The sequence below is a fragment of the Convolutriloba macropyga genome, chromosome 14 (genome assembly GCF_964194025.1).
Source record: "Convolutriloba macropyga chromosome 14, txConMacr16.3, whole genome shotgun sequence".
In the NCBI taxonomy this organism is placed as follows: Eukaryota; Metazoa; Xenacoelomorpha; order Acoela; family Convolutidae; genus Convolutriloba; species Convolutriloba macropyga.
The window spans coordinates 5,909,205-5,937,202 of NC_134481.1; the positions used below are offsets into that span (position 1 = coordinate 5,909,205).

The 27,998-nt window shown below is 37.0% G+C and overlaps 1 protein-coding gene across 2 annotated transcripts; it reads right to left on the reverse strand.

The window, feature by feature from the left end:
* Positions 1 to 1,009: 1,009 nt before the first annotated feature.
* On the reverse strand, positions 1,010 to 27,989 carry LOC142353279 (zinc finger CCHC domain-containing protein 24-like). 2 transcript variants are annotated; one of them, XM_075405510.1, is made up of 3 exons: positions 27,740 to 27,989; positions 14,542 to 14,698; positions 1,010 to 1,354 (listed from the first exon to the last, which is right to left on the reverse strand). In XM_075405510.1, exons 2-3 carry the CDS (start codon positions 14,677 to 14,679, stop codon positions 1,211 to 1,213), a joined length of 282 nt encoding a protein of 93 aa, XP_075261625.1. In that variant the 5' UTR covers positions 14,680 to 14,698; positions 27,740 to 27,989; the 3' UTR covers positions 1,010 to 1,210. The 2 variants fall into 2 exon arrangements, with proteins under 2 accessions (XP_075261625.1, XP_075261624.1); XM_075405509.1 differs by lacking the exon at positions 27,740 to 27,989 and adding an exon at positions 18,558 to 18,705.
* Between the last annotated feature and the right edge of the window lie 9 nt (positions 27,990 to 27,998).

Consider the following 27,998-nt stretch of genomic DNA (forward strand, 5'->3'; position numbering starts at 1 on the left):
TCAGACCGAACCCAGACCATGGTCCAGACTAAAAAGACTATGATCAGACCGTCCATACCGAATTGACCTCTGATCAGACCGAAATCAGAACATGGTCCAGACTATTGTGCGCTCGAACCGCTTTCCAGACCCTGTAATTTCGGTCTGGGAACATGGGGGTGTGCGCTCGATTGGGTCTGATCATAGCTCAATTTGGGTCTGGACCAAAACCTGGGTATCTTTCTGTGATTTTAGGACAAAACTTGGACAATTTTATGGCTCTTTATCCGTATTCCGTACCTATTTTGGACGATTCTTATACGGATTTGTCTTGTATTGGCTCAGACCTGGATTTCTACATGCTACGTATTGGCCAAGACTTGGTATGAGACTTGGACGTCTTTGCCTCGACGTGCATGATGCTGGCAAGTGCAAATAATGACATGATCGTTTTCCTAAATCAATACAACTTACATTTGCGATCAGACATTCCGGGTACTGGTGTTGGGTTCGAGCGTTTATTAAACCTCACTCACGAATTTTGGCAGATAACTGTCAAAAAATATTAATCAAAGAATGTTTCTGATCCTTCTTTTTCTGTTCGTAAACAAAACATACAGTCTATAAATGCACGAATTAAGTTTGAATACCGAAAACACTTACTTTTTTCGTATTTTTCAAAGGTTAATATAACGACAGTTTCTCTATGCTTGGAAACAGAACAAACTAGAGTTATCCAAGTGAAAACGTTAAAAATATTTGTTTCCGGATAACTGATTTCAAACATCTCAGAAGTAACTTCCCACGTTTAAAAATAAATTTGTGGAATGGGGTCACATTTTTTTGAAAAAGAATATTGGTCTGATATAATGGAAATATGGAAGTGGAATCAGAACATTGATTCAAAAAATATGCGAGCTCTCTAATCTCTTGTCGTATTTGTTTCAAAATTTGAACCACAGATCTAATTTTGTTCTACGATTTTCTACAAATAGCTCACCGATCAGGACTTTAATGCTTGCAGATATCATCAGCATTGAAAAAGTTGAATTAAAAAACAACCAAACATTTGTTATTAAATCAGAACATTTCAAGTTAAATTTCCCAATTAATCAAAAAATTTCACATTTCTCAGTTCTTTATGTTCACTATTATCAGAATTCTGTTCAGATCGTTCTCGCAATTTGTTCTTGTCGAAACTGGGGGGGGGGGGGGGGGGGGGGGTTAAAATTTAACGCCAAGATCCTCCATTGCACGGCCGTCCCAGTTGTCGACACTTCTGGCATTTGTCTTGTGGGTGGTCTTTGTTCCGATTGATATGATCTTCATCTGGTTTCAACAGCTGTGTCTGTTTGTATGGGTACACAAAGTCACCCTAAAAAAACAAAATCAGAAAGATAGCCCCACATTAGGGACCGTTGCCGAGTATGAACTTATAGTCGAGCTATAGACTTCGTTTAAGAAAAAGACACAAAAAGTCATCTAGGGACAATAATGACCCAAATTACATGGCTGACGTCAATATAATGTCTTTTCATGGGTCGAGAATGTTCTTATCATACAATAATTTAGTCGAGAGACTATCTTTTCATCGGTCAATACAGTGTCTTTTCATGAGTTGTTATTGAATAAGGGAAGGAGGGGGTTAATTAGATCTTATGATTTGGGAACTGTTTTGATTAATAATGTAATTCAGTTATGTTTTGTTTCGCTTGATTTTGTTGCTACAGTTTTTGGAAGTCAGCTACTTCCGTCCAGTTTGATGATTATGATTGTTGTAAAATGCCGGGCTTTTGTTAACGAGAAGTCACAGTGTCCTTGACATCGCCGGCCCCATTTGCAGGATTGCAAAGAAAGAATAAAACTGTCGGATTGCAGCGTGTTGAATCATCCGTAAAGTTGAAACAAGAAGTAAAATAAAAATTGACTGTAATGAAATATAAGGGTACAAATTAAAGCTGGTGGTTCTTAAAAACGAGCCAACGAAATCAATAATCGGAAATACTAACCAAAATACCTCCATTGTCAAAAGAAAGTAAGAGGGGTGGGTCTTAGACCTGCGAGAAAATAAAACCAATAACAAGTTGAAATGGGCTGGTGATAAGGGATGATCAATGGAACATAAATATGTGATGAATCGATCTGCTGGTTTGTAAATGACAATCCAGAACGTAAGAGGGTGTAACGTGTTAATCAGAAGCCTTGAAAGTATGAGCAGCCACTTTTTCTTTAGAAGGGCAAACTGTTGTCCCTAAATTTCCTATCTTTAAAGAGATTGTTTGTTTATGCCGCAATTTGGGTTTCATTCTGCGAAAACTTTGCTCAGTTTCACAACGGGTCTAATGCGTTCTCCGAAAGACGTCTTCAACTTAACTGATCGGACAATCCCATCTGTGCCAGGGAAAAGTTGAATGACTCTAGCCAAAGGCCAGAGGCCACGAGGGGTGAAATCTTCTAGAATCCATACCAAGTCGTCAACCTGTAAATTTTTCAACGTCTTATGCCATTTACAACAAACTTGTTCACCTGGTAAATACTCCCGTAGGAAACGATTCCAAAAGTGAGTTGCAATTTGTTGTGATGAACGCCAACTTTTTGAAAGATTCTTCTCTTTACCAATGAAGACGCAAGGAGACCAGTTAACAGATGAACGACCTAGGAGAAAATGATTTGGTGTCAGTGGTAAGGGGTCGTTTATATCATATGGAACATTTGTGAGAGGCCTGGAGTTCATGCTTGCCTCTATCTCGCAAGAAACTGTATTCAGAATTTCGTCAGTTAAAGTTCTCGAACCAATGACCTTGTAAAGTGATAGTTTAAAAATTTGTACCAATCTCTCCCAAATTCCACCGAAAAGGGGGGAGCAGCTGGGGGATTAAATTTCCAATCTATCTCCACATTCACTAGATGTAGTTTAGCTGCAAATAATTTTGATTCCTTCAGTTCTGCGATGCTAGATTGCAGAGCGCTGTTTGAACCAACAAAAGACTTGCCACAATCTGAGACGAATTTGTTGGGTTTTCCTCTGCGGCTAATAAAACGCCTGATGCAGTTGATTGTAGAGTCTGTTGTGAGATCATTCGAAACTTCAAGATGTACTGCTCTAACAACAAGACAGGTGAAGAGCAAAATATATCGGCTAGATAACCTGCCATTGTTTTTAACAGGAAAGGGTCCTGTGAAATCGAGACCAGTTGTTTCAAAGACAAACTGATTTTTCTTGGGTAATTTTTCCTCGGGTAAATCAGCCATCTGGGGGGGGGGGGTGCTAACATCTTGCAGCATTCTACGACATGGCAAACAGTGGCGTATAGTCTGTTTAACAACTGCTCTACAGCGAAGTATCCAATAGTATTCCATGAGAGTGTTTCTAGTCTGCTCGGGACCACAATGACAATTAACTTCGTATGTGTGTTGCACCATCAGTTTAACTAAAGCATTGTTACCGTCAAGTATTATGGGATGACGAGCGGTTATCAAAAGACTTGCTTTGTCAGACGACCACGTGCTCTTATTAGGTTATTCACGTCTAGGAAAGGTGATAGTGCTTTCAATCTGCTACTTCCAGAGACTTCAAGTTTTTTTTTCAACAACATGTACTCTGATTGAAAATCTTGTTTTCGAATATTGTGCATAACGTGCAAATAAGCTCTAATGTAATGTGCTAACTTCATTTCTGCGTTGCGTTTCCTACATTTGTCCGCAAAAAGAATACAGACTGCTGTCACACGTATTATTTTGTTCCAACTGCTAAATCTTGTCGCGTCGACAAGGTTTGACACAGTTGAGTTTACTGAAGAAAACGAAACAACCTTTACTTGTTGAGCATGCAAAATTTCCTGTTTTGGCCACGCAGATCTTTTTTGACTCAAAAATCACGGTCCTGAAATCCATCGAGATTTTGATGTCATTTGCTCAACGCTATATCCTCGAGTTCCGTCATCTGCAGGGTTAGCTGTGGATGAAACGTACTTCCAATCGAAAGCGGAGGAGACATCTAGAATTTTGGCTATTCGATTTGCAACAAATATTCTATGGCGCATTTCAGGTGTTCTCAGCCAGTACAGGACTGTGGTGCTGTCAGACCAAAAACACAATCTGAATACTCTATATCTTGTTCTTCTTTTATAAACTGGGCTAGTTGGGCTCCATATACAGCGGCTTGCAATTCCAGATTGGGGATAGTCATCCTTTTTATTGGGGCTACACGAGCCTTGCCCATAACAAATTTAACGGAGATCGATCGATCCGAGTACTCAATTCGCATGTACGAGACGGCAGATTGAGCGTATTCCGAAGCGTCAGTAAAGGTATGAAGCTCAATTGAGCTAATAGTTTTATCTAGGAAATAGTTCCTAGGAATTTCGATGTCCTTAAATGCCGGAATTTCTTCCCTTAAGCTACTGAAATCCTGGATGTTATCGAGTAAAAGGGGTTTGTCCCATTTTGGACCATGGTTCCAGGCGGCTTGTAAAACTTTTCGTAGACGAATTGTTAGAGGCGCTATGAACCCAAGGGGATCAAACAAAGACGCCACTAACTTGAGTAATACTCTTTGAGTTTTGTTGCCTGAAATCTGGATTTTTTGAAGTAGTTTACTTTCAATGACATAGCAATCTAATGCTGCGTTCCATGGTAAGCCAAGTACCTTTTCGTACTGAGGGAGAGCGTTGTCCGGATGTAACTTTATTTTAGGTTCTATTGAATTAAGAAATTCAAGACTGCTTGAATTTCATTTGGTTAGGTTGAAACCTCCCTTAGAAAGAACTTTTCTCATTCCCCTGCAGTATTTTTTGAGCATCTTCGAGTGAATTTGTGGAAACATAGAGATCATCCATGTAAATGTTGCGTTCTACAAATTTGAGAGCATCTGAAAACTGTTCTTCGTTGTCACGAGCCGTTTTTCGCAAAGCATATGAGGCAATGCATGGTGAGTCTGTGGCTCCAAAAATGTGACTGGTGTACTCGTAAGTTTCGATACGACCATCATTGTTCCAAAGGAAGCATAGGAATTTTCTGTCTTCGGGAGCTAACTTTACCTGCATGAACATTTGTTCAATATCAGCGGAAAGCGCTAATTTGTTCTCCCGGAATCTCAAAATTACACCGGTAAGATTGCTCAGCAAGTCTGGACCTTTCAGAAGATTAGAATTTAAGGACTGAACTTGAAACACACTTGATGCATTAGCGACACGGCGTACTTTTCCAGGTTTGTTCTCATTAGTCACGGGGTGATGAGGAAGGAACGAAGTCTTTTCATCTGGTTGTTCTTTAATTTGATTAATTTTTGTGACATAGCCGTTCTGCAAGTCCTTCTCAAGCGTTTCCTCGTATTTTTGCATTAATTCTGGATTATTTGAAAGTTTATTGTTGAGCTGATGAAGTTGTTTCTCCGCAAGCCATCTGTTATTTGGGAGATCGGCGTTCTCTTTCCACAGAAGTCCAACTTCATAATGACCATTGACGAGTTTAGTGGTATTTTCTAAAATATCAATATTTTTAGACATTGCTTTCTTGGATGATGCTATGCCTAAGTTTTCAATTTTCATCCAATCGGAGACCAACTTGAACATACTGTTGTCCATATTAGGATTGCTGTTTAGCTGAGTGAATTGAACTGGATTGCAATCATCTGGGATTAAGTCAGTTTTTCCAGCGCATGTCCAACCAAGTTGGGTTTCAACTCCCCATGGTGCATTCTTGGGTCCTTTAACTATTTGTTTGTAGTGTATCAGATCTAGATTGTCAACTCCGAGAATGATGGAAACATTATTGTCCCCTTATGTCTGGGAAACATATATGGTTGAGGTGTTCAAAGGAATCACAGAGGCAATTCAGTTTCTTTGTATCAACGGGTGACATATTGAGATCCAGAACGGCGACGACGTCTATTTGTTCGAATGACTGTTCCCCTTGTAAGGGTCTAATTTGAAGTTTTACAGGTGCACAATCAATTTCTTTAGTCATATGATAGCCACTAATTGGCATTTTTCCAATGGTATTCATGTTTAAATTCAGATTTGTTGCAGTTGACCTCAGCAACAAGCTTTGGCAGCTACCATTGTCCAAATTAGCATAAGTATCCAAAACTTCATCACCGTTTTTGAGTTGTACAGGAACAACGGCTACCTGTCCTGTTCCTTGTAAATTTAAAGTTTTCACATTAGACTTTTTTGAACCTGACTTAATAGCGAAACTATCGTGCAATAGAGTGTGGTGTTTCATACCGCAATTGTGGCTGCGGCAAACGTTTTTGGAAGTGCACTTTTCTACGTGATGGTTTCGAAAACAGTTGAAACATAATCTAAGTTTTCTTATGTGCTCTCTGCGAATGCTTGCTGGGAGAGCTTGGAAGTGGGTACATTTGTATAGGAATTGGCAAATTTCATTGCTTGGGCAAAGTTTCACAGGGGGTTGCCTGCCTTCAACTGTCAAGTTCCTGCTAGAACTGCTATTTGACTGTTTATATTGATTAGTTTTCCATCCACTTGTAGCTGATGTGTAGTTTTGTACACTCGGAGAAATTTTCCAGGACGATTGTGCGTGGCTTGATTGAAAAGTTTGGAGGCTAGAGTATAAATCTCGACACGTTTTGGAGTAGTTCAGAAGCCAGTCAGAGAGTATCTGTAGAGACGGTTCCTTTTCTAGCACAAATTTGTTCCACTCAAGACGTACGGGATTGGGCAATTTTGCTAGCGCCACATTTAGGTTGTTAGTTGAATGAAGGTCGTGAACGAATCCTAATTGCTGAAAGGTATCCACCATTGTCAAAAGAAAAGAAGAGAATTGTGTGTAGCTCTCTGGATGGGATAATTTGGGTGATTTGAATCTATTCAGTTTCTCAAGGAAAGCGTTTACAATTCGCTTTGGATTCCCAAAGTGTTCTTGAAGGCGATGAAGTGCTGAAGCGTATAAGTCACCGTTGCAACCATAGCCGTCGACGAGGGCTTTCGCCTCACCTGTTAATAGTGATTGTAGGTGAATCATTTTTTCAGAAGATGTCATTGGTGCTCTGTCAAAAGTAGCTTGAAAAATGCTGTACCATTTCATCCAGCTTATTGGATCACCATCAAAATGGTCCGCATGTAACTTGGGTACGGAATTTTGAAAGCATGTAGATATTGAGGCACTGTGTATAGGAGCAAATGACATCTGCGTAACTGATGTGTTAGGAATATTACTGAAGCTTGGCTGTGTTAATGGAAAAGAGTTATTTTGTCCAAGTGAGTTGCTATCAGTTGAGGTAAATCCGCAAGGAAAAGTTGAGAACGATTGCTGAGATGCACTGCAGGGTGCAGCTGACATTTTACAATTTGAGGTGAATGAGGTATTGTTGACAGGTAGAGTTGTACCACCGGGTGCAGTATAACCATAACTGACAAAACGCGAAATCTCAGCGGGCGCTGACGAATTGCTTTGAGTGGTGTGATCAGTCGAAAGAGTGTCGTCAAAGACAAAATGAGTCCGGCGTTGTTGTAAATGTGATAAGGTGTTGTCATGTGTTTCTATGTTCTCATTGGAGTTCAAGGATAATCCACCAGATGAGGTTTGCTGGAGAGGCCTCTTTGTCTCTTTAACGTGTTTTCGGAATAGTGTCAGAGTCTGTTTTATTTCTATCTTCAAACGACTGTGTTCTCTGGACATAATATCTTGTTCATCAGGCTCCAAGCCACTGATTAGGTCAATGACAACTGGTTCAAGCTTCTGCTGCATTTCCCTGATTTCATTAACTGTTTCCTCTAAAGTTTCGATATCTTCTGAGGAGTCTATAGCAGCGATCAGGTAGTCAGTATGTAGTTTGATGTCATTTTCGATCATAAGTTTAGAGGTTTCCAAACGCTTCTGTTCATTTGACTTGGTTGCTGTTGAGGTACCAATAGATTGTTGAGTTAACATTGCTCCATCTGGGGAATCGGATGAACTGGTACTCATTTTGGGCACTGTATTGTTTGAGGTTGACCGCGTCTCAACCATTAATGAGAAGTCAGAGTAGTTCAGACAAACAGAGTAAAATCAGGAATGTTTGGTGGTAACAGTAGTAGTTTTTACCGCCAGAACCTACTGAAACCTATCGATATCAATGCCCTACGAGTGTTAGAACCAACCAATACCTACCAAATACCAATACCTACCGAAAGCCGGAACCTACCAATACCTACCAAAACAATACCTACCAAATACCGAAGCCTACCAATACCTACCAAAACCGTAACCTACCAGTACCTACTAAAACCAATACCTATCAAATACCTGAGCCTACCTATTCCTACCAAAAGCCGTAACCTACCAATAACTACTAAAACAAATACCTACCAAATACCGGAGCCTACCTATACCTACCAAAGACCGGAACTTACCAATACCTACCAAAACAAATACCTACCAAATACCGGAGCCTACCTATACCTACCAAAGACCGGAACTTACCAATACCTACCAAAACCAATACCTACCAAATACCGGAGCCTATCAATAACTATCAAAAGCCGGAATTTATCAATACGGCCGACCAGAAGGGGTCCCTGGGGCGGGTAAAACCCCCAAAAAGACCGGAAAGAAGGCAAGGGGTTGGGAAGACGACCAACCAGAAGGGTGTCTTCGGGGCGGGTAAAACCCCAGAAGAACCGAAAAGCAAGTGGGGGGTTGGGGAAACGACCAACCAGAAGGGAGGTCCTCGGGGTGGGTAAAACCCCAGAAGAACCGAAAAGCAAGTGGGGGGTTGGGGAAACGACCAACCAGAAGGGGGTCCTCGGGGTGGGTAAAACCCCTGAAGAACCGAAAAGCAATAGGCAAAATTAAATATCGATAATATGTTGAATGTTGCAATCTTTATCTTTGTCTTTTTGTGTTGTTACCCCACCATTGTTTGATTGTTATTAGACAAGGAGGGGGTTAATTAGATCTTATGATTTCGGAACTGTTTTGATTAATAATATAATTCAGTTATGTTTTGTTTCGCTTGATTTTGTTGCTACAGTTTTTGGAAGTCAGCTACTTCCGTCCAGTTTGATGATTATGATTGTTGTGAAAGGCCGGGCTTTTGTTAACGAGAAGTCACAGTGTCCTTGACATGAGTCTAGGTTTGTAACAAAATTTTTTCATTACTGATCTTTTAGTTGCCCTGTTAGTGTAGCAGTAGAAATACTGGATGTACACCTCAATCCAATCAGAGTCTGAAAAGACTATTCTTTTTTATATAGAGCGAACTCCACTAACTATATTCAGTCCATTAGTTAGATACAACATTTGTATACTCTTGACTCCGGTGATGTACTTTATTACCACTGCAATAATAGAAGTTTATCTCCAGTGTTTTACAGAGTCGGTTAGTCTGAGAGATTTAGGTAAGCCTACTTCGCGCGCAGAAATAATTAGCCCTAGCTCTTTATACCTTAAGGCTGTAAAAGGAGCCCACATCGGGTCTGCCTTATTAGACCTCGACTTAAGAAAAGACTATGCTCGAAGCAAAATGCGCATGCAGCAATTTTGACTTCAAGAAAACGGTAAAACCGGTTGCACTTGAAAGATTTCACAGAACAAGATCATTTTTAATATCCTCCTAAATGAGCTAATCCCATATATCTCGGGTTACATAAAGATCATACCTGAGGCTCCTGAATCGTAATTCCCTTATATGGTAAAAATTGTTCCCCGGGGAACCATTAATAACCATAAAAATTTACTTCAAATTATAGAATCGCAGAAAAAATTCAATTCAAATGATCGAAAGTTTAACAAAAAAAGAAAAAAAGATAGTCAAGAATCGCAAATTCTCACTTGGGACAAAGTATACCTGAACTTTAGCACCATAGAGTCCAAAAAAAAATTCAATAACTGCAATTTACCATATTTGGAATTGACCTCAATAGTGCATTTTATAAATAAAAAGGACAAATCGTTTTCTTGCAATCTGTAGCCATGACAAAAAGTGACTGATAAAAAGAGTTTCACAGAATAAACTCTCCTTAAATCTCCTTAAAAATAAAAAAACAGTCACATTTTCGGGAAGCAGAAGCTATCAGGCGAGTGATTTTCTTGCCCAGTCACTCTGGCATGCACAGTCACTCTCATTAGCTGCGATTTGTGGTTCTGATTTAACGTTGGTAGCCTGCAGGCCGTGTCTCTGCCAAACCGTAGAAAAAATTTGAGCTCGCCAAATGTAAGGGGCATTGTATGCACTTTCTCCTCAACTCATGAAAATGGATTAGAAGATCTCAATTTGGCCAGAAAGGTGGCCAAGTGGTTACGTTATGAGGTTTAGGTCCTAAGCTACATTTCACCAAAGAAGAAGGAGCATTGAAATGCGCGTCAAATTATTGAACTAAGTTGTCAACGTTGATGTAATTTCCAGCCAATTTTTTTAAATGTATTTTTGAGACAAAGGCCGTGTTATTGTATTAACTATTGTAATGTGTTTTCTCTTTGAAATTACTGTACCCTTTTGTTCAAAAGTGAGATACAATTTTTATACTCGTTTCTTTGTCCAAGTTCGCTTTTACAAGCAATAGGGTACGTATTCTGGAATCATAGACTTCTAAAAGTCCAAAAGGTCCGCTTAACTTGGTTAGATGCCTTTACGTAAAATTGAAAACGATAATAAAAAACTGAGAAGTTTTGGAAAAATGGGTTGTCCACAAAATATTATTGATAATTAAATCAGTTTGAACTGATCAAATAAACAATAAAAACAACGCGGAAAACTACTTACTGATATCAATCAAGAAGGCCGTTAATGAAAAGAGAGAAGACCAGACTTCCTAAAAGCGTTTTGCGTTATATTAAAACAGAAGAGATGTTAAAACACATTTTTATCGTTTTGACGTTTATCTATCTTAAAGAGGAAAAAATTATTGAGAATCAGTTGACTAAAGTCTAAGAAATTTTTTGCACACCAATTTAAAGCCAATTTTTAGCAATACCCTAATCTCTTATGCTCATCTATAACTAGAGACGGTCATAGACAACCGTGGAAGACATAAACGAGAAAAAAGTCTTTGGTAATTCTGCACGAGCCCTAATTATGAAAGAACTTATGCCTCAAACTTTAAGAAGTATAAGATAGTCAAGAATCGCAAATTCTCACTTCGTAAAAAAAAACTTCTCAGCACTTGCACCATAAAATTCTGAAAAAATCTACAGGCCGAAACGTTAAGTTATCACGTTTTAAGACTGACCTTAGTAAGGCCATTTTTAAATTAAAAAGGGCAAATAGTTCACTTGCAATCTGTAGCCATAACAAGAAGTGACTGATAGAAAAAGTTTCACAGAAAAACCTCTCCTTAAATTTCCCTAAAAAAACAAAAGTCACACTTTTGGGAAGCAGAAGCTTTCAAGCAAAGAATTTTCTTGCCCTGTCACTCTGGCATGCACAGTCACTCTCAGTAGCTGCGATTTGTGGTTCTGATTTAACGTTGGTAGCCTGCAAGCCGTGTCTCTGCCAAACTGTAGAAAAAATTTGAGCTCGCCAAATGTAAGGGGCATTGTATGCACTTTCTCCTCAACTCATGAAAATGGATTAGAAGATCTCAATTTGGCCAGAAAGGTGGCCAAGTGGTTACGTAATGAGTTGTAGGTCCTAAGCTACATTTCACCAAAAAAGAAGGAGCATTGAAATGCGCGTCAAATTATTGAACTAAGTTGTCAACGTTGATGTAATTTCCAGCCAATTTTTTAAATGTATTTATGAGACAAAGGCCGTGTTATTGTATTAACTATTGGAATGTGTTTTCTCTTTGAATTTACTGTACCCTTTTGTTTAAACTGAGATACAATTGTTATACTAGTTTCTTTGTCCAAGTTCGTTTTTACAAGCAATAGTGTATTCTGGAATTATAGACTTCTAAAAGTAGAAAAGGTCCGCTTAACTTGGTAAGATCTTCACGTAAAATCGAAAACGATAATAAAAAAATGAGAAATTTCGGAAAAATGGGTTGTCCACAAAATATTATTGATAATTAAATCAGTTTGAACTGATCAAATAAACAATAAAAACAACGCGGAAAACTACTTACTGATATCAATCAAGAAGGCCGTTAATGAAAAGAGAGAAGACCAGACTTCCTAAAAGCGTTTTGCGTTATATTAAAACAGAAGAGATGTTAAAACACATTTTTATCGTTTTGACGTTTATCTATCTTAAAGAGGAAAAAATTATTGAGAATCAGTTGACTAAAGTCTAAGAAATTTTTTGCACACCAATTTAAAGCCAATTTTTAGCAATACCCTAATCTCTTATGCTCATCTATAACTAGAGACGGTCATAGACAACCGTGGAAGACATAAACGAGAAAAAGGTCTTTCGTAATTCGGCACGAGTCCTAATTATGAAAGAACTTTATTTATGAAGTGAAGTTTATCAACAATTTTGATGTTTATCATAATAAAATTTACTATACCCTTTTATTTAAAAGCCAAAAACATTTTTTATTAACGTTTCTTTGACTTCGTATCACAAGCAACAGAGGCGTTTTTACATGAAATAGGATACGTTTTGTGGAATTAAAGACATAAAGAAATCAAAAATGACCGCTTTACCTGGTTGGAGGCTTTCTCTTAAAGTCGAAGACCAAAAAGTTTGAACGGATAATATAATAGAGGCTGCATGGAAAACAACTTATTGATATCAATCAAGAAGGCATCTAATAAAAATCGTCTTCCGGTAGCGTAAAAAAATATGTTGAAATACATATTTATCGTTTTTACGTTTATGCATCTCAAAGGCGAAAACCATTGGCAGAGAATTAATTAAATAAACGCTAAGAAAGTTTTAACACTTTATTTAAAACCAGTTTTAAATAATACCGTTTTTTTGTTATGCTCATCTATATCTATAGACGGCGCTACAAAACCGTAAAAGAAGAAAATGAGCAAAAATTGTTCTCAGGTCGGCTTGAGTCTTAATTATGAAAGAACTTGTGCCTCAAATTTTGAAATTTGGAACTCAGAGTACAGCAATAGTTACGGCAGTTCTGGCCACTCCATTCAAGACAAAAGAACCCGCGCAAAAAACGTCGAAAAAACTCAAAAACAATTTAATTAAAGCAATTGTTTCTGAGCATTTGTCTTACTCAATGCACAAAAAACCATTCACCTTTCACTAAAACAAGTTCTGACAGTTTGAATTTTGCGAGTTGGCTTTCCAAGTTAGATAAAAACATTATAAGCAATGAATTTCGAGAACTTTTGTGTCCAAATTAAACGTTTGAGATCGATTTAAATAAATTGTTCTACAATTCATTTTGAGAAGGTCCCGTGACACAACTCTGAAGATTTGTTCATCAGACCCTAGCAATTCCTTTTTATGAAGGCCTGAAAAATGTCAAAAACCATTGATGAACAAAAATGGATTATTGAAGACAAACTAGTTACCCGGACTTTGTCGCAGAGCATTTCAGCGCTTAACCAGCACATTTCAAGAGTAAAAGTACATTTCAGCTTTAAAATACTCATTTCTTTGTGTGCAGTTTTTCTTCATCATGATTTTATGTTGTCATAGAGTTTTTCCAGGCTAAACTTATCCTGTATAATCTGACAGTTACTCATACCCGAAAATTAGGTCTGAGCAGAATAATGTCTGAATTTTGTATCATAAAACTTCTAATTATTATAGTAGTATGCACACTATTTATACATAAGAAAGCTTATAGGCAATTGCCACAACGCCCATTTAGCCTATCGGTTGCTACTTGCTACGCAAAATAAATGCTACAAGTACCCACGGGGAATTTCGTATATAAACAAATCTTGCTCGCGGGAGGTAAACTGATCATATCGTTTTTCATGAAGTAAACTTTGCTCAAAGAACAGGACTGGCCAATTTAAATTGGGACATAAACAGAGTACAAGCCTTAGAAATATTTTTTTAAATTTTTTTTTCAGTTTTGAGCTAAGTTGAACAGCAACAATATCCTTCTCATAGAGAACTGATTTTTTCAAGTATAAAAAATTTGGAATTTTCACCCTTATTTCCCCAAAGGTAATTTATAAGAAAATTGCAGGTTCGCAAGATTTAAATTGTTGAAATGAGATTTAAAATGCCCCTCACATATTTTCATATAAATATTCTGAAAATATGTAAAAAATTGTTTTTTATTCAACTTTGACTCTCTGATTACCAGAAAATTATCATAAAACAATAAAATGTTGAAACAATATATAATGTTATCAGTAAACAATAGAGCGTAAAAGCTATAAAACAACGTTGTTTGAAGGCAATAGAATGTAAAAACAGTAAACAACCTATCGTAAAACCAGGACTTTGAAAAAATTTTTAGCAGCTTCAGTCAGTGTATTTCGGTTTTACATTTCCAGCAACTTTATCATCATTTTGCTCGCTTAAATCAAACATCTTCCATAAAAAACAATTTTTTTCCTAACAACATTGCGCTATTTAAGCAAAACACAATTATTTTGGGCAGTTTTTGTTCTTTACAACTCTATAATGGTATTGAATAGCTGCAAAAAATTACAACTATTATCTATGTAATACCATTTTTGGCCAGTTTTCACAATTTTGGCAGAGGAATCTAGATAAAAGTCAATTATTTTATATTTGTCACCCACTTTGCAGTTCTCGCATTTCTGACCCATGTTCGCCCAACTGTTTGCACTTTGCCACTTCCGGTTACAAACTGGGCACTTGAACTCCCCAAAACATCTGGATTTTCCCTGGTAGGGTGTCAAGCCGGCTTTAGGTGGCATTGCTTTTGACCTCACAGATCTAGGAAAACAAAAACACTTGCGTCTGATAAAAGAAGAAAGAGAAAAAATGCAGACAGGGAAATTGCGCTAATATCCTGTGATAAAGACTGCTACTTGTCCCCCATACAAACCAGCAATTCATGCCCGCAAATAAATTCGCCGAGATATCGAAATGTGGTAAAGCCTAAATAATCATTACAGTTTTTTCGTCAGAAATTTATAAATTACAACACAATAACACGATTTACAAATGCAACCCCCCCCCTCCCTCCCTCCCACACGTAACCCTCATCATACAATAAAAAGGGCTATACTTCAGTGGGAGGGAGGGAGCTTGGTTTGGGTGTGTATGTGTGTTCACAAAACGATATTTGTAGGCGCTCGACTCGACTCGCATGACTTATATTTGTATAACTTTCTATTTGTAGGTTCGTCTGATTTTTTGACGTATAGATGACTAAATTAAGTGAAACGAGAAAGAGAAACCATTCATGACAATTGTAGAAAAGAAGTAGCCGAATAAATTTCATGACAAGAGTATGTCATATGATAAAAGTGAAAAAAATTTCCCCGAACTTAGGCTACCAATCACTCAACAGTCCAATTGGAGCACATTTTTCGGCGTACCAATAATTAAAGAAAAGCAGGATCGTTACCTGTTCCCAGGATCTTTACCCTAGACCGCTCTGATCAGACCATTTGGTTCGCACATTAGTGGCGTGGTGCGACCCAAAATACATGGTCTGGGAAATGCTTGAGTCGCACTACGGTCTGATCAGAGGGCAAAACTCATTTCGTGGGTTCTTTTGCTACAATGTGAGAATCACCGACAAGATTGCCATTCTTCGTCGCTAATATCGGCAGCGAATTCTAGCGACAATAGCAATGCAAAAATTGACTACTAATCCCCCAAAATAAAAAAAACTAGATAAGAGTCGATGACGAGATCAAAGAGTTAGAGTCAATTACACTTGTCGCCAGTATTCGCGCATTGTAAAATGAGAAAAACTGCTACCTATTTTCCGAAAATGTAGGCTGCCGGCTTAAAACAGTGACGAGTCGAGTGTATATACTCGAGCAAATGTGCGTTTTGCGACTCGGATGTGATATTTGTCAGTTAGCCATAATCTTATTTCTTTCATTTGTTTAATAATTGCTTAAGGAGCTTTTTACTTTGGAGACAAATTTTCATAAAATCCTTGTATGACAACGTTTTGTTTCAAATTTTGTCATGCTAACATTCAATAAGAAATGCGATTAAACAGGTTTCAAATGGAGAATCACTGAAACAAGTTTATTACACATTAGGCCAAGAGTTCAAATTTAAGAGAAGTGATTAAAATAGTTTTTGTTGATCTCTCTGTGTTAAAAGTTTTCAAGCGTTTGTCATATACAGCCATTTTTACTGGTTGGACTTGGGCTCACGGTTAGGCGGTGATTTAACTCCGTGGCAAGTAAGCTTCATAAACATTTCAATTTCTTAAGGTAAGTATGCTCTGCCATTTGACAACCAAAATTTAAAGAAAAAACTTCAAGCATATAAAAAATTTCTTAATCAATGAGAAGAGGATACTTTTTGATGGGGCTCGAACCACCTTCTGAGCTGTGGTTATGCACAGCACCGATATTTGTCAAAATTTTCAAGGTTTTCAGATACTCTTGTTCCTCCAGATACTCTTTTTCTAATAGAAGAGGTCGTCAAGAGTAATTGTGGAGGTGTTGAGACGGCATTGTCATTTTTTATTAGCTCTCCCGGGTTGCTCATCCTACAAAATTCTTTTAAATCATACTAGGTTATATGTGATTCTTAGTACTCATACTAGGTCATATATGATTTGTATGAGTTCTTGGTAGTCATACAAGGATCATATATGATTTCCTAGTAATCATTCGGGGATCATACAAAAAATTTCAAAGTCTAAAAACAGTTTAAATTACCTTTTCTATCAAGGTTGAAAAAATTTCTTGGAAATCATACAAGGTCATATATGACATATAAAACGTTGACTGGTGCCACAAATTCGCGTAGAATGTCGTCAGAGGACATGTCAAATGAATATATTGCATTTACAATCCACATTTGACTCATTATATGCACTAAAAGAAGATCTTTGAAATTTGAACATATTCACAAAACGATTTTGAGTTTATTTGCTAAAAAATTTTTTCTATGTTTCTTATTAATGAGCATTTGTAGGTACTAACTGGCTTCAGAGAGTATCAAATCTTTAGTTATGCATTTGGACATATTCTTTTATTTAGTGCCCAACTTTGCAATAGATATTGTAGGCTAGGGTCTTCTGGCGGATCACAAAGTGATGCCGGGAAATCCCAAAGGTGATGCCTAACCGAATGAAAATTTAAAAAAAAACATAATTGGAAAATGATTTATGAAAAATACATGTATGATTCTTGGTAATCATACTAGTATCATATATGATTTCCTGTGATCATATAAGCTTCATGTATGATTTCTCGGTAGTCATACAAAGCTCGAAAGATCGTACTAGAAAGTACGTTATGATTTGTATGACATCATATATGATCCTTGTATGACTACTAAGTAGTGGTGACTCGGGCTACTGCAGACTCTATGTTATTTTTTTGAAGAAAAAGTAAATTAAACATGTAAATTCTCAATTTGCGCACACAATTTAGTCCTAATTGGCGGGCCGGTGGGAGCGCGTCGTGGACGGCCGCGATAGCAGGCCCATTTTTTCGGATTACATCACACAGCGTGTGAGATTGGTCTGGAATCTTTTGCATGGCGTTGCCTTGGGTATTTCTAATCACTTTAAATCAATATGGGCCCATGACTACATCATCGGAAAATAATAACAAGGTAGCAATACTTAGAGAGTGTTATAAAATAAACTGTTGTCGCGTGCAATTGTTGTCCAGTTGAAACGAAATGTGGTGTCAACCATTTTATTCGTTGTCCTGTTGACCCAACCCCCCCCCCCCTATAAATGCACCTAATGATTGTCGCAAATTGCGTCCGAGAGACATTGGAGGCGACATCAGACGGTTAATGTTAGAACGTAGGAACGAGTAACGGTCATGGCGATTAAATTCTGCCGTTCAATTGAGCAACCGGTCTGCTCCAGTCAATCAATTGGTCAATTTAATTGTTACATAATGGCCAATAAAATTCGCCGATGGTCAACCAATTTTCTAACTCACAATGCACCACAAAATTTGCCCCATAATCGCTGACTATATTTATGCGTGTGACCACCAGAAACACTGCCGAACTGATTTTTGTCATTGCTGGCATCATGTTCTAATCAGAGATCATCCATCCTTATGATGGTCTGGGACAACATTTCAAGCGCAATTTAGTCTGGACAATGGTCTGGAGCTCGTCTGAATAGAGGTAGTTTCGGTCTTAAAATTGTCTGATCAGAGGCGGCTTCGAGCGCACTTCGAGCGCAATATGGGCTTCGGCGCACACTAGTCTGATCAGAGGTCTCTTTTGTCTGATCAGAGACGATTGTGGTCTGGACCTCAACCTGGGTTATAGTCTCCTGAAATATTGTTCAAGTTTTCCTTCAAATAGATTTAGTTGTCTTCTTCGCCGAGAGTCTTAATTGATTGATATCTAATTGAGATTATTTTTTTTGGGTTTCAGAATCTCTTCAGAACAAACTTTAGCCGCAATTACTTCGTAGAACCGTTTGAATTTCCGACCCGTCACTAATAAGAGAAAATAAGATGACCTCACACAAATGTTCTCCCATTTGTAAAAGAAACAATTTCGTTGAAGAACTGTAAATGCTGAAAAATTCAATACTTTTGAAATAGTTCCTCCTGCAAAGTTTGTAAAAAATGTAATTCTTGCTATTTGTTGAAGTGTAATCGTTCAAGCTTTAACTTACCGGAATTGAAGAAAAACGGTGCGGTGCGCGCTTCTGTCAAAACAGTGTTTTTCTATGAAGCGGGATATATTGGTTACACAAATTTCCCTGAAAATATATTTCTGCCTTGCATTTTCAAAATGTCGTTCACAAGCAGAAAAAAAACACAATTGGCGTTTCAATGTGTTAGATTTGAGCACTTTTCTGTAACTGCTGTATATAAAACGGAACAAAAGCCACGCTGTTACTAGTATGCACTTTTTGTAAATCTATGTATAGAAACAAAAGAATAGATCTCTCAAAGAATACTTTAGTAGAAACAATTTTTGTAAAATGAGACTAGATTAGCGACGTTATTTTTTGATTTAGCAAAATGCAAGTACTGACAAAAGTTGTATACATTTATTATGACTCTTTTTGATTTGATTTTTTTCTCATAAACAAAAACTGCGCATAAATCGAACTATGTTTATGACAAAATATTTCTAAGACAGCATTGAGGCCTCGAAAGTTTTTTTATTCTTCTAAAAATGAAATTACAAGAAGATATGTTTTGTTCAGGCATTCAGTGACCCAATCACCCACTTTCACTACCTTGTTTTCTCTCAAAAAAATCAATTGCTTAATATAAGATTTAAAAAGTAGCTAAAAAACCTGAAATATTTTCACGAAGACAAATGAAAACGATTCAGGTGTATGCGTGTGTGTGTGTGTATGTGTGTGTGTGTGTGTGTCGTACAGGGTGCAATTCTCAAAATTGGTTGTTGCCTTCAGGGTTTCGAAACACGCTAGAGAAGTCCGCGAAGTCAAACGAAAACTATCATTATTCTTAACAGAGTCAAGAAATCCCTCAATAATAACATCCTTCCTAGCAGCGTTATTTTTATCAGCCTTCATAAAAATCTGAACCTTGAGTATTTCAACATAGAGAAAAAAAATGGAAAAATGTTGTATGGGCACTTTCAATAAAACTATGGTTTGCAAAAAAACTGAAATTACCTCCCGGGTAATACATTGTATTTAATAACACTCAATATTTATCTGTTTCCTCTCTCTCACACACACACACATGCGTGTGCGATAAAATAAGGTGAGGTGTTTAGGGAACTATGGAAAAGAAAGCAATTTTACTTCACCCAGCGTTCTCTTCTTCCTGCAGTTGATGTAGTAAAAAATGTTCAATAGACTACTTTTATCAGTAAAAATTCAATAATTTTTCTTAGCGGTGAGATTTTTCTTATCAGAATTGAGTTCTGCGATTCTCAGGTTGAAACTAAGACAGACTGTGTGTTAGTAATATTCTCCTCAACCTCATTACCTTCTACCGTTTTGTTTATTTTGTATTCAAATCCTCCTAAAGGCAAACTTTATGGGCTGAAGTTTTTCAGAGGCTAGCAGTTTTTACAATATTGTGTTTTGAGGGGTGAAAGGGATTACTTTATTGCTGCAAACCGGAGTCGGCAAAAAGTTTTACCACTAAAAACAGCAAATCCTACGAAAAATTCCGCAAAAAGTTTTGATCTGATTTTTTTGCACTGATTTGGTTTTTTAGCTTGTGAATTTTTTTTCTATTGTACCGTTGAACCTCTATAAGGCACGATTCTAATACATTCGATTAACAACTAAAAATTATTACTTAAAAATAACCATGAAATTCTTTATCTTCCAGAAAACAAATTTGATTTCCTCGCATCTGTGAGCAAGTTCTTAAAAACAAAACTTTCGATTAGATTTCTATTTCGAATGGAAAACTGGCAAAGGCTAAAATCAAAAACCACAAAATAATTTGGGTCATGTGCGTGTAATTCGATTATTAAGGAGAAAAATTTTCTTGATGATAGTTGATTGCAGAGTTTCATAACAGGAAAATGATGTTTGGAAAGTTTTACGAATCAATTAAGTCAAGAAACTTCTACCATTATTTTCTCTCTCTTAATCAACAATGTATTTTTGTACACTTTATCAGCCTTCATTCACACTTCATTTTTTTAAGGAAGCATTTATGGTTTCAACATAGTGTGCAATCAACTCCGAGCGGTTCACGATGAAGAGAATTTCAAGGCCAAGCAAAAGTTTAACTCAACTTTGAATGCTTCTTCATTAACAACGTGTTGTCAATTACAAAACCGGATTTCAAAAAGAGTCAATCACCTACCCAAAATTTTTTCCATGAAGTACAGTTTTTATATTGCTGCATCTTTCTGCGCTCTCTTTCGTGTGGTAACATTTCAGTATTTGAAACATGAAAAAAACTGAAAATTAAACATTCAGCTCTCATTTTACAGTAATGCTGAGTTGGAGAAAGACAAGCAATCCTGTAGTGTTGGTTACTTTTTTGTTATCACCGCTCAATTTTATATTTGTAAAGGTTAAACTTTCAAATATCCACATTAACTGGAACTCTTACAAAATTGAAATTAGATAACTTGATTGGAGCCTCTAATATTCTGAACGTCAGTCCCAACTCCTCCATTTACTACAGTATTACACTGTTCTTTTTAAATCCACTTTATGTTAAAATTTTGGTAAAATTCTGTTGTAATAGGGGGATTTCTAGCATTTTGTTGTCAAAAAATTGGTTGAAACAAAAAATTTACTATTGCTTACAGAAATTAAATATTCATGATTAAAAACCGCGAGCCTTGAGTGTGTATTTTCAGTAATGGTTTATCGTAAGATTTGCGTTTTTGTTGGCGTTTAATTAAAATTTTCACCTTTTTAACGCCAGAAAACGTCACAAAGCGTAATATCCTCAACTAATGGTTCACCATTTTTACCCCAATTAGGCATTTTTTGCTTATTGTAGCTTTAGCGTCCATATACCACAATGAACAAGCAACTCGAGAAAACAATAATGATTTAATAATGTACTGATACATGATTGAGGAATTTCACAATAAAACTCCTCATTTTTTTCGAAACGAGAAGAAAGCGCTAGCTTAAAAAAAGACACAGCTGAATTGAAAATCTGAACAGTGAAATTAAACGTCGAAAAATGTTCAACAAAAAACAAATTGTAATTTGATAACATAAGATTGCCGAATTGTAGAACTGACAACAGCACTCTTTTCAATGAATTGATTTAGATATTGCATGAACGTGTTTGAACTATAATTCAAAACCTTCAACACAAGCATAAACCAAGATCAATACATCTTACTTGAGCCTTTTTAAATCGTTTGAACACTAAACTCTTAAAACATCTTTTGGTTACTACCTACGCAGCCAATAGAGAGATCACTTTCGAATACGGTTACCCCAAGCTAAGTTAATACGTTGTTGAAACAAAAGGCACAACCGATCAAAATTAAACGATGTAACAAATTTGTGGCGACATTCTACTTTTAAGTCGTAATTATAGTTCAAATATGGGGTTACGAGCATTCATAAATATTAGCACTTTTTAGTACCATAGCGAAACATGATTACAGAGAAGGAATGCCTAAAATCCTAGTATACTTTTTCAGAAGTCTATATGTCAATCGTAACCAAATTCACCATGATGTCAATTTTTGTATATTTTATTGGTTTAATTGTGAGTGTAGTTTTTTATTCTGAGAATTGCGTTTTGATTGTCAGATTTGCGTTGTAAAAAAGTCAAAAATGTGAATAGATTCCAAATCAATAAATCAATATCACCGATTTATTTTGGAATCTATTCACAATTTTTGCCTTTCTTTATAACGCAATTCTGACTCAAGTCAATTTTTTTTATTGCTTTCAATTTTTTTATCAGTTCACATTCAGATTAGACGAGCTCTTAATGAAGTTCATTAAGAGGTCGTCTAATCTGAATGTGAACTAATAAAAAAGTCGGAAGCAATAAAAAAAAATTGAAAATCAAAATATTTCAAGAAACTTGCAAGATGGATTAATAAACTTGCAAGAATGTTGCAAGCACAATGGAGTTAGTAGGCAAGATTCTTGCAAAATGCTTCAAATCTTGCAAGAACCTTGCAAGCAGACTTTTGGAAGTAGTATGTACTCTTTAACAAGACTGCATGCAAGATTCAGAAAACATATGCATATGCCATTAAAATTAAGGGCGCTCCTGGTTCGAAACTTTAGATCTTCATGCCCCGAAAACTAACTGGACCTTTATCTCAGCATATTAAGTATTGTTGTTGGTTCTGAGTACATTTGCTTAAGTCTTACTCGAAGAGTTTAGACAGTATTCTGTTAAATTTAGAATCGGTTCAGTGAAAAAAGCGTGTAGTTTTCGTTTATTCAGTCGTACTTAATTCGTGGGGATGAGGTTCAATTCTAATCAAAATCAAATTGTGGTCGATATAACCTTTGCGACTCTCATCTGGACAAACCCGACACTGCTTAGCCTCAATTCAAAAAGTTTATCAGAGGAACTCTATAAATGAAGTTGGTAGTCTTATTTAAGTCTTGTTGTGAACTTCCATTTACATATTTAAGATCACATTAGTGAAAAAATATTAGTCATAGCACTTTTATTTACCATAGTGCTTTCATTTGTAGCACTTATGTTTACCGTTTAAATTTGTGAAGTCAATGATCCTTTTATGAAAGTCCTAAACTTTACATATGCTTTGTATTAAGAAATCAAATAAGATAACTGTATTAAGTTATTGCAACTTCAACTCATACAGTTTTTTGTCTGCTTGGTTGACATATATGATCCTATATGAACCCAGTATGAATGCCAAGTACCTCTTTTTTCATAAATCTTTTACCATTATTGTTTGTATTTTTATTGTTTTTTTTCGGTAAGGCAACCGCGAATCAGGAAAATCATATATTTCTAGGAAATCATATATGATCCTTGTGTGACTACCAAGAACTCATACAAATCATACATGACGTAGTACGAAATCAAAGAAAGTTGTATAATCGGTAATCCGGGTGGTCTATACGCAAATTAATTTGTCTTAAGAATATACCCGGAGTTCGGTTGTTCAGTATAATTACTTAACTGTATAACTGGACAGTATAACTGCCCGTACTTCATTTCTTAGTACAAAGCATATGTAAAATCCCGGGTTGGAGTCCCAGTGTATCTCATCGATGGATCCTTGTTGTTTCATAGTAACTTCTAGATTCATCGATGGGTCAGTGAAACTTCATAAAACCTAAGTTTCCATCGATGGATCATAGAAAACCAATATTCCCATCAATAGATCAAAGTAAATCCATGAAAATGAAAATATCGAAAATCTCACATGTTTTCCAGTTTTCTTAATAAAATGCAGTTACGTGCCCCTAAAAGTACTGTTTTCAAACTTTTCCGGAACGTGTCATTAAAAAGAGCATCTCGGGAGGGCGGGGAGGGGGGAGGGGGGAGGGGGAGGGGGAGGGGGGAGGGAGGAGGGAGGAGGGAGGAGGGAGGGAGGGAGGGAGGGAGGGAGGGAGGGAGGGATGGAGGGAGGGAGGGAGGAAGGGAGGGAAGGAGGGAGAGCAGTGTAAATAACCGAATCGAGAATTAAACCGACAAATTGTGGGGGGGTGGGGGAGGGTATTACTCCGGTGGGGGGAAATATTAGAATTTACACTTGCTTGTTTGGGTATTTTTGATGTTTTTTCGACCTATTTTTGACGTTTTTTTCGACCTATTTTTGACGTTTTTCCGATCAATTTTTGACGTTTTTTCGACCTATTTTTGACGTTTTTCCGATGAATTTTGACGTTTTTTCGAACTTTTTTTGACGTTTTTTCGACCTATTTTTGACGTTTTTTCGACCTATTTTGACGTTTTTCGACCTATTTTTGACGTTTTTTCGACCTATTTTTGACGTTTTTTCGACCTACTTTTGACGTTTTTCCGATCAAATTTGACGTTTTTTCGACCTATTTTCGACGTTTTTTTGACCTATTTTTGACGTTTTTTCGACCTATTTTTGACGTTTTTTCGACCTATTTTTGACGTTTTTTCGACCTATTTTTGACTTTTTTTCGACCTATTTTTGACGTTTTTTCAACCTATTTTTGACGTTTTTTCGACCTATTTTTGACGTTTTTTTGACCTATTTTTGACGTTTTTTCGACCTATTTTTGACGTTTTTTCGACCTATTTTTGACGTTTTTCCGATCAATTTTGACGTTTTGTCGACCTATTTTTGACGTTTTTTCAACCTTTTTTTGACGTTTTTTCGACCTATTTTTGACATTTTTTCAACCCATTTTTGACGTTTTTCCGATCAATTTTGACGTTTTTTCGACCTATTTTTGACGTTTTTCGACCTATTTTGACGTTTTTCCGATCAATTTTGACGTTTTTTGATGAATTTTCTATGGCCCAGTGAAATTCCATCGATGGTTTTTTATGATCCAGTGAAAATCAGAGGTTTCCCATCGATGGATTTTCTAAGATCCAGTGAAAATCAGAGGTTTCCCATCGATGGATTTTCTATGATCCAGTGAAAATCAGAGGTTTCCCATCGATGGATTTTCTATGATCCAGTGAAATACAGAGGTTTCCCATCGATGGATTTTCTATGATCCAGTGAAAATCAGAGGTTTCCCATCGATGGATTGTCTATGATCCAGTTAAAATCAGAGGTTTCCCATCGATGGATTTTCTATGATCCAGTGAAAATCAGAGGTTTCCCATCGATGGATTTTCTATGATCCAGTGAAATACAGAGGTTTCCCATCGATGGATTTTCTATGATCCAGTGAAATAGAGAGGTTTCCCATCGATGGATTTTCTATGATCCAGTGAAAATCAGAGGTTTCCCATCGATGGATTTTCTATGATCCAGTGAAATACAGAGGTTTCCCATCGATGGATTTTCTATGATCCAGTGAAAATCAGAGGTTTCCGATCGATGGATTTTCTATGATCCAGTGAAAATCAGAGGTTTCCCATCGATGGTTTTTCTATGATCCAGTGAAAATCAGAGGTTTCCCATCGATGGATTTTCTATGATCCAGTGAAATACAGAGGTTTCACATCGATGGATTTTCTATGATCCAGTGAAATACAGAGGTTTCCCATCGATGGATTTTCTATGATCCAGTGAAAATCAGAGGTTTCCCATCGATGGATTTTCTATGATCCAGTGAAAATCAGAGGTTTCCCATCGATGGATTTTCTATGATCCAGTGAAAATCAGAGGTTTCCCATCGATGGATTTTCTATGATCCAGTGAAATACAGAGGTTCCCCATCGATGGATTTTCTATGATCCAGTGAAATACAGAGGTTTCACATCGATGGATTTTCTATGATCCAGTGAAATACAGAGGTTTCCCATCGATGGATTTTCTATGATCCAGTGAAAATCAGAGGTTTCCCATCGATGGATTTTCTATGATCCAGTGAAAATCAGAGGTTTCCCATCGATGGATTTTCTATGATCCAGTGAAATACAGAGGTTTCCCATCGATGGATTTTCTATGATCCAGTGAAATACAGAGGTTCCCCATCGATGGATTTTCTATGATCCAGTGAAAATCAGAGGTTTCCCATCGATGGATTTTCTATGATCCAGTGAAAACAGAGGTTTCCCATCGATGGATTTTCTATGATCCAGTGAAAATCAGAGATTTCCCATCGATGGATTTTCTATGATCCAGTGAAATACAGAGGTTTCCCATCGATGGATTTTCTATGATCCAATGAAATACAGAGGTTTCCCATCGATGGATTTTCTATGATCCAGTGAAAATCAGAGGTCTCCCATCGATGGATTTTCTATGATCCAGTGAAATACAGAGGTTTCCCATCGATGGATTTTCTATGATCCAGTGAAAATCAGAGGTTTCCGATCGATGGATTTTCTATGATCCAGAGAAAATCAGAGGTTTCCCATCGATGGATTTTCTATGATCCAGTGAAAACCAGAGGTTTCCCATCGATGGTTTTTCTATGATCCAGTGAAAATCAGTGGTTTCCCATCGATGGATTTTCTATGATCCAGTGAAATACAGAGGTTTCCCATCGATGGATTTTCTATGATCCAGTGAAATATAGAGGTTTCCCATCGATGGATTTTCTATGATCCAGTGAAAATCAGAGGTTTCCCATCGATGGATTTTCTATGATCCAGTGAAAATCAGAGGTTTCCCATCGATGGATTTTCTATGATCCAGTGAAATACAGAGGTTTCCCATCGATGGATTTTCTATGATCCAGTGAAAATCAGAGGTTTCCCATCGATGGATTTTCTATGATCCAGTGAAATACAGAGGTTTCCCATCGATGGATTTTCTATGATCCAGTGAAAATCAGAGGTTTCCCATCGATAGATTTTATATGATCCAGTGAAATACAGAGGTTTCCCATCGATGGATTTTCTATGATCCAGTGAAAATCAGAGGTTTCCCATCGATGGATTTTCTATGATCCAGTGAAAATCAGAGGTTTCCCATCGATGGATTTTCTATGATCCAGTGAAAATCAGAGGTTTCCCATCGATGGATTTTCTATGATCCAGTGAAATACAGAGGTTTCCCATCGATGGATTTTCTATGATCCAGTGAAATACAGAGGTTTCCCATCGATGGATTTTCTATGATCCAGTGAAAATCAGAGGTTTCCCATCGATGGATTTTCTATGATCCAGTGAAATACAGAGGTTTCCAATCGATGGATTTTCTATGATCCAGTGAAAATCAGAGGTTTCCCATCGATGGATTTTCTATGATCCAGTGAAAATCAGAGGTTTCCCATCGATGGATTTTCTATGATCCAATGAAATACAGAGGTTTCCCATCGATGGATTTTCTATGATCCAGTGAAATACAGAGGTTTCCCATCGATGGATTTTCTATGATCAGAGAAAAAGTGGTAATGAACCATTGATGACCCATCGATAGACTTTTTATAAAGTTTCTATGATCCATCGATGGGATTCACTGGGCCTCCAACCCGGGATCTTGGAACACTCGGAGTTCCAATCTTGGAGTCCGGTTGTTCAGTATAAGTCAAGGAAGATCTGAGCTCTGTTTCAACATAGTGAAACTATTTACATGAACTGCGCACATGATAATGGGCCTGTGTCTTGCTAAAATCTGTGCAGGTAAATCCTTCTACCTGCGCACATTGCAGGCAAGCTTTTGTTAAAAATTGTCCTGGGGTTTTTATTTCCCCGTTCGATTTGGAAAGGTTAATTGCAAGATTTCTGCTAGATTCTTGCAAGATCCTTTCTGTCAGAATCTTACAATAAGATAGCCATCCATTCAAGATTTAATTGAAAAAGTATTCGGGAAATCGAGATTATGAGTAACTATTACCTGTATGATAATATTGTAGATGTTCAGGCTGTCCGCAGCACTGCAAAAATCACACTTCCCATATATAGAAAATGTTGAAGGTGAAGTAATAGTTATACGATAATTCAATAAACTATATGCTTTTGTGAGCTAAGTTGGTTTGTTAGTAAAACAGGGTATAATTCCTCGAGCGTAAGTCTATTTTTCTGAGAATTAGCTTTAACTATTTCTCAGAAAAAAAAACAATTCGACTTGAAGGAATGACAAATTATTAAACAAC

Coding starts and splice junctions, on each gene's coding strand:
- LOC142353279 (XM_075405510.1), bottom strand. CDS start 14,679: ATGCCACCTAAAGCCGGCTTGACACCCTACCAGGGAAAATCCAGATGT. Junction 1,355..14,541: donor AGAAATGCGAGAACTGCAAA/GTGGGTGACAAA, acceptor TTGTTTTTTTAG/GGTGACTTTGTGTACCCATA.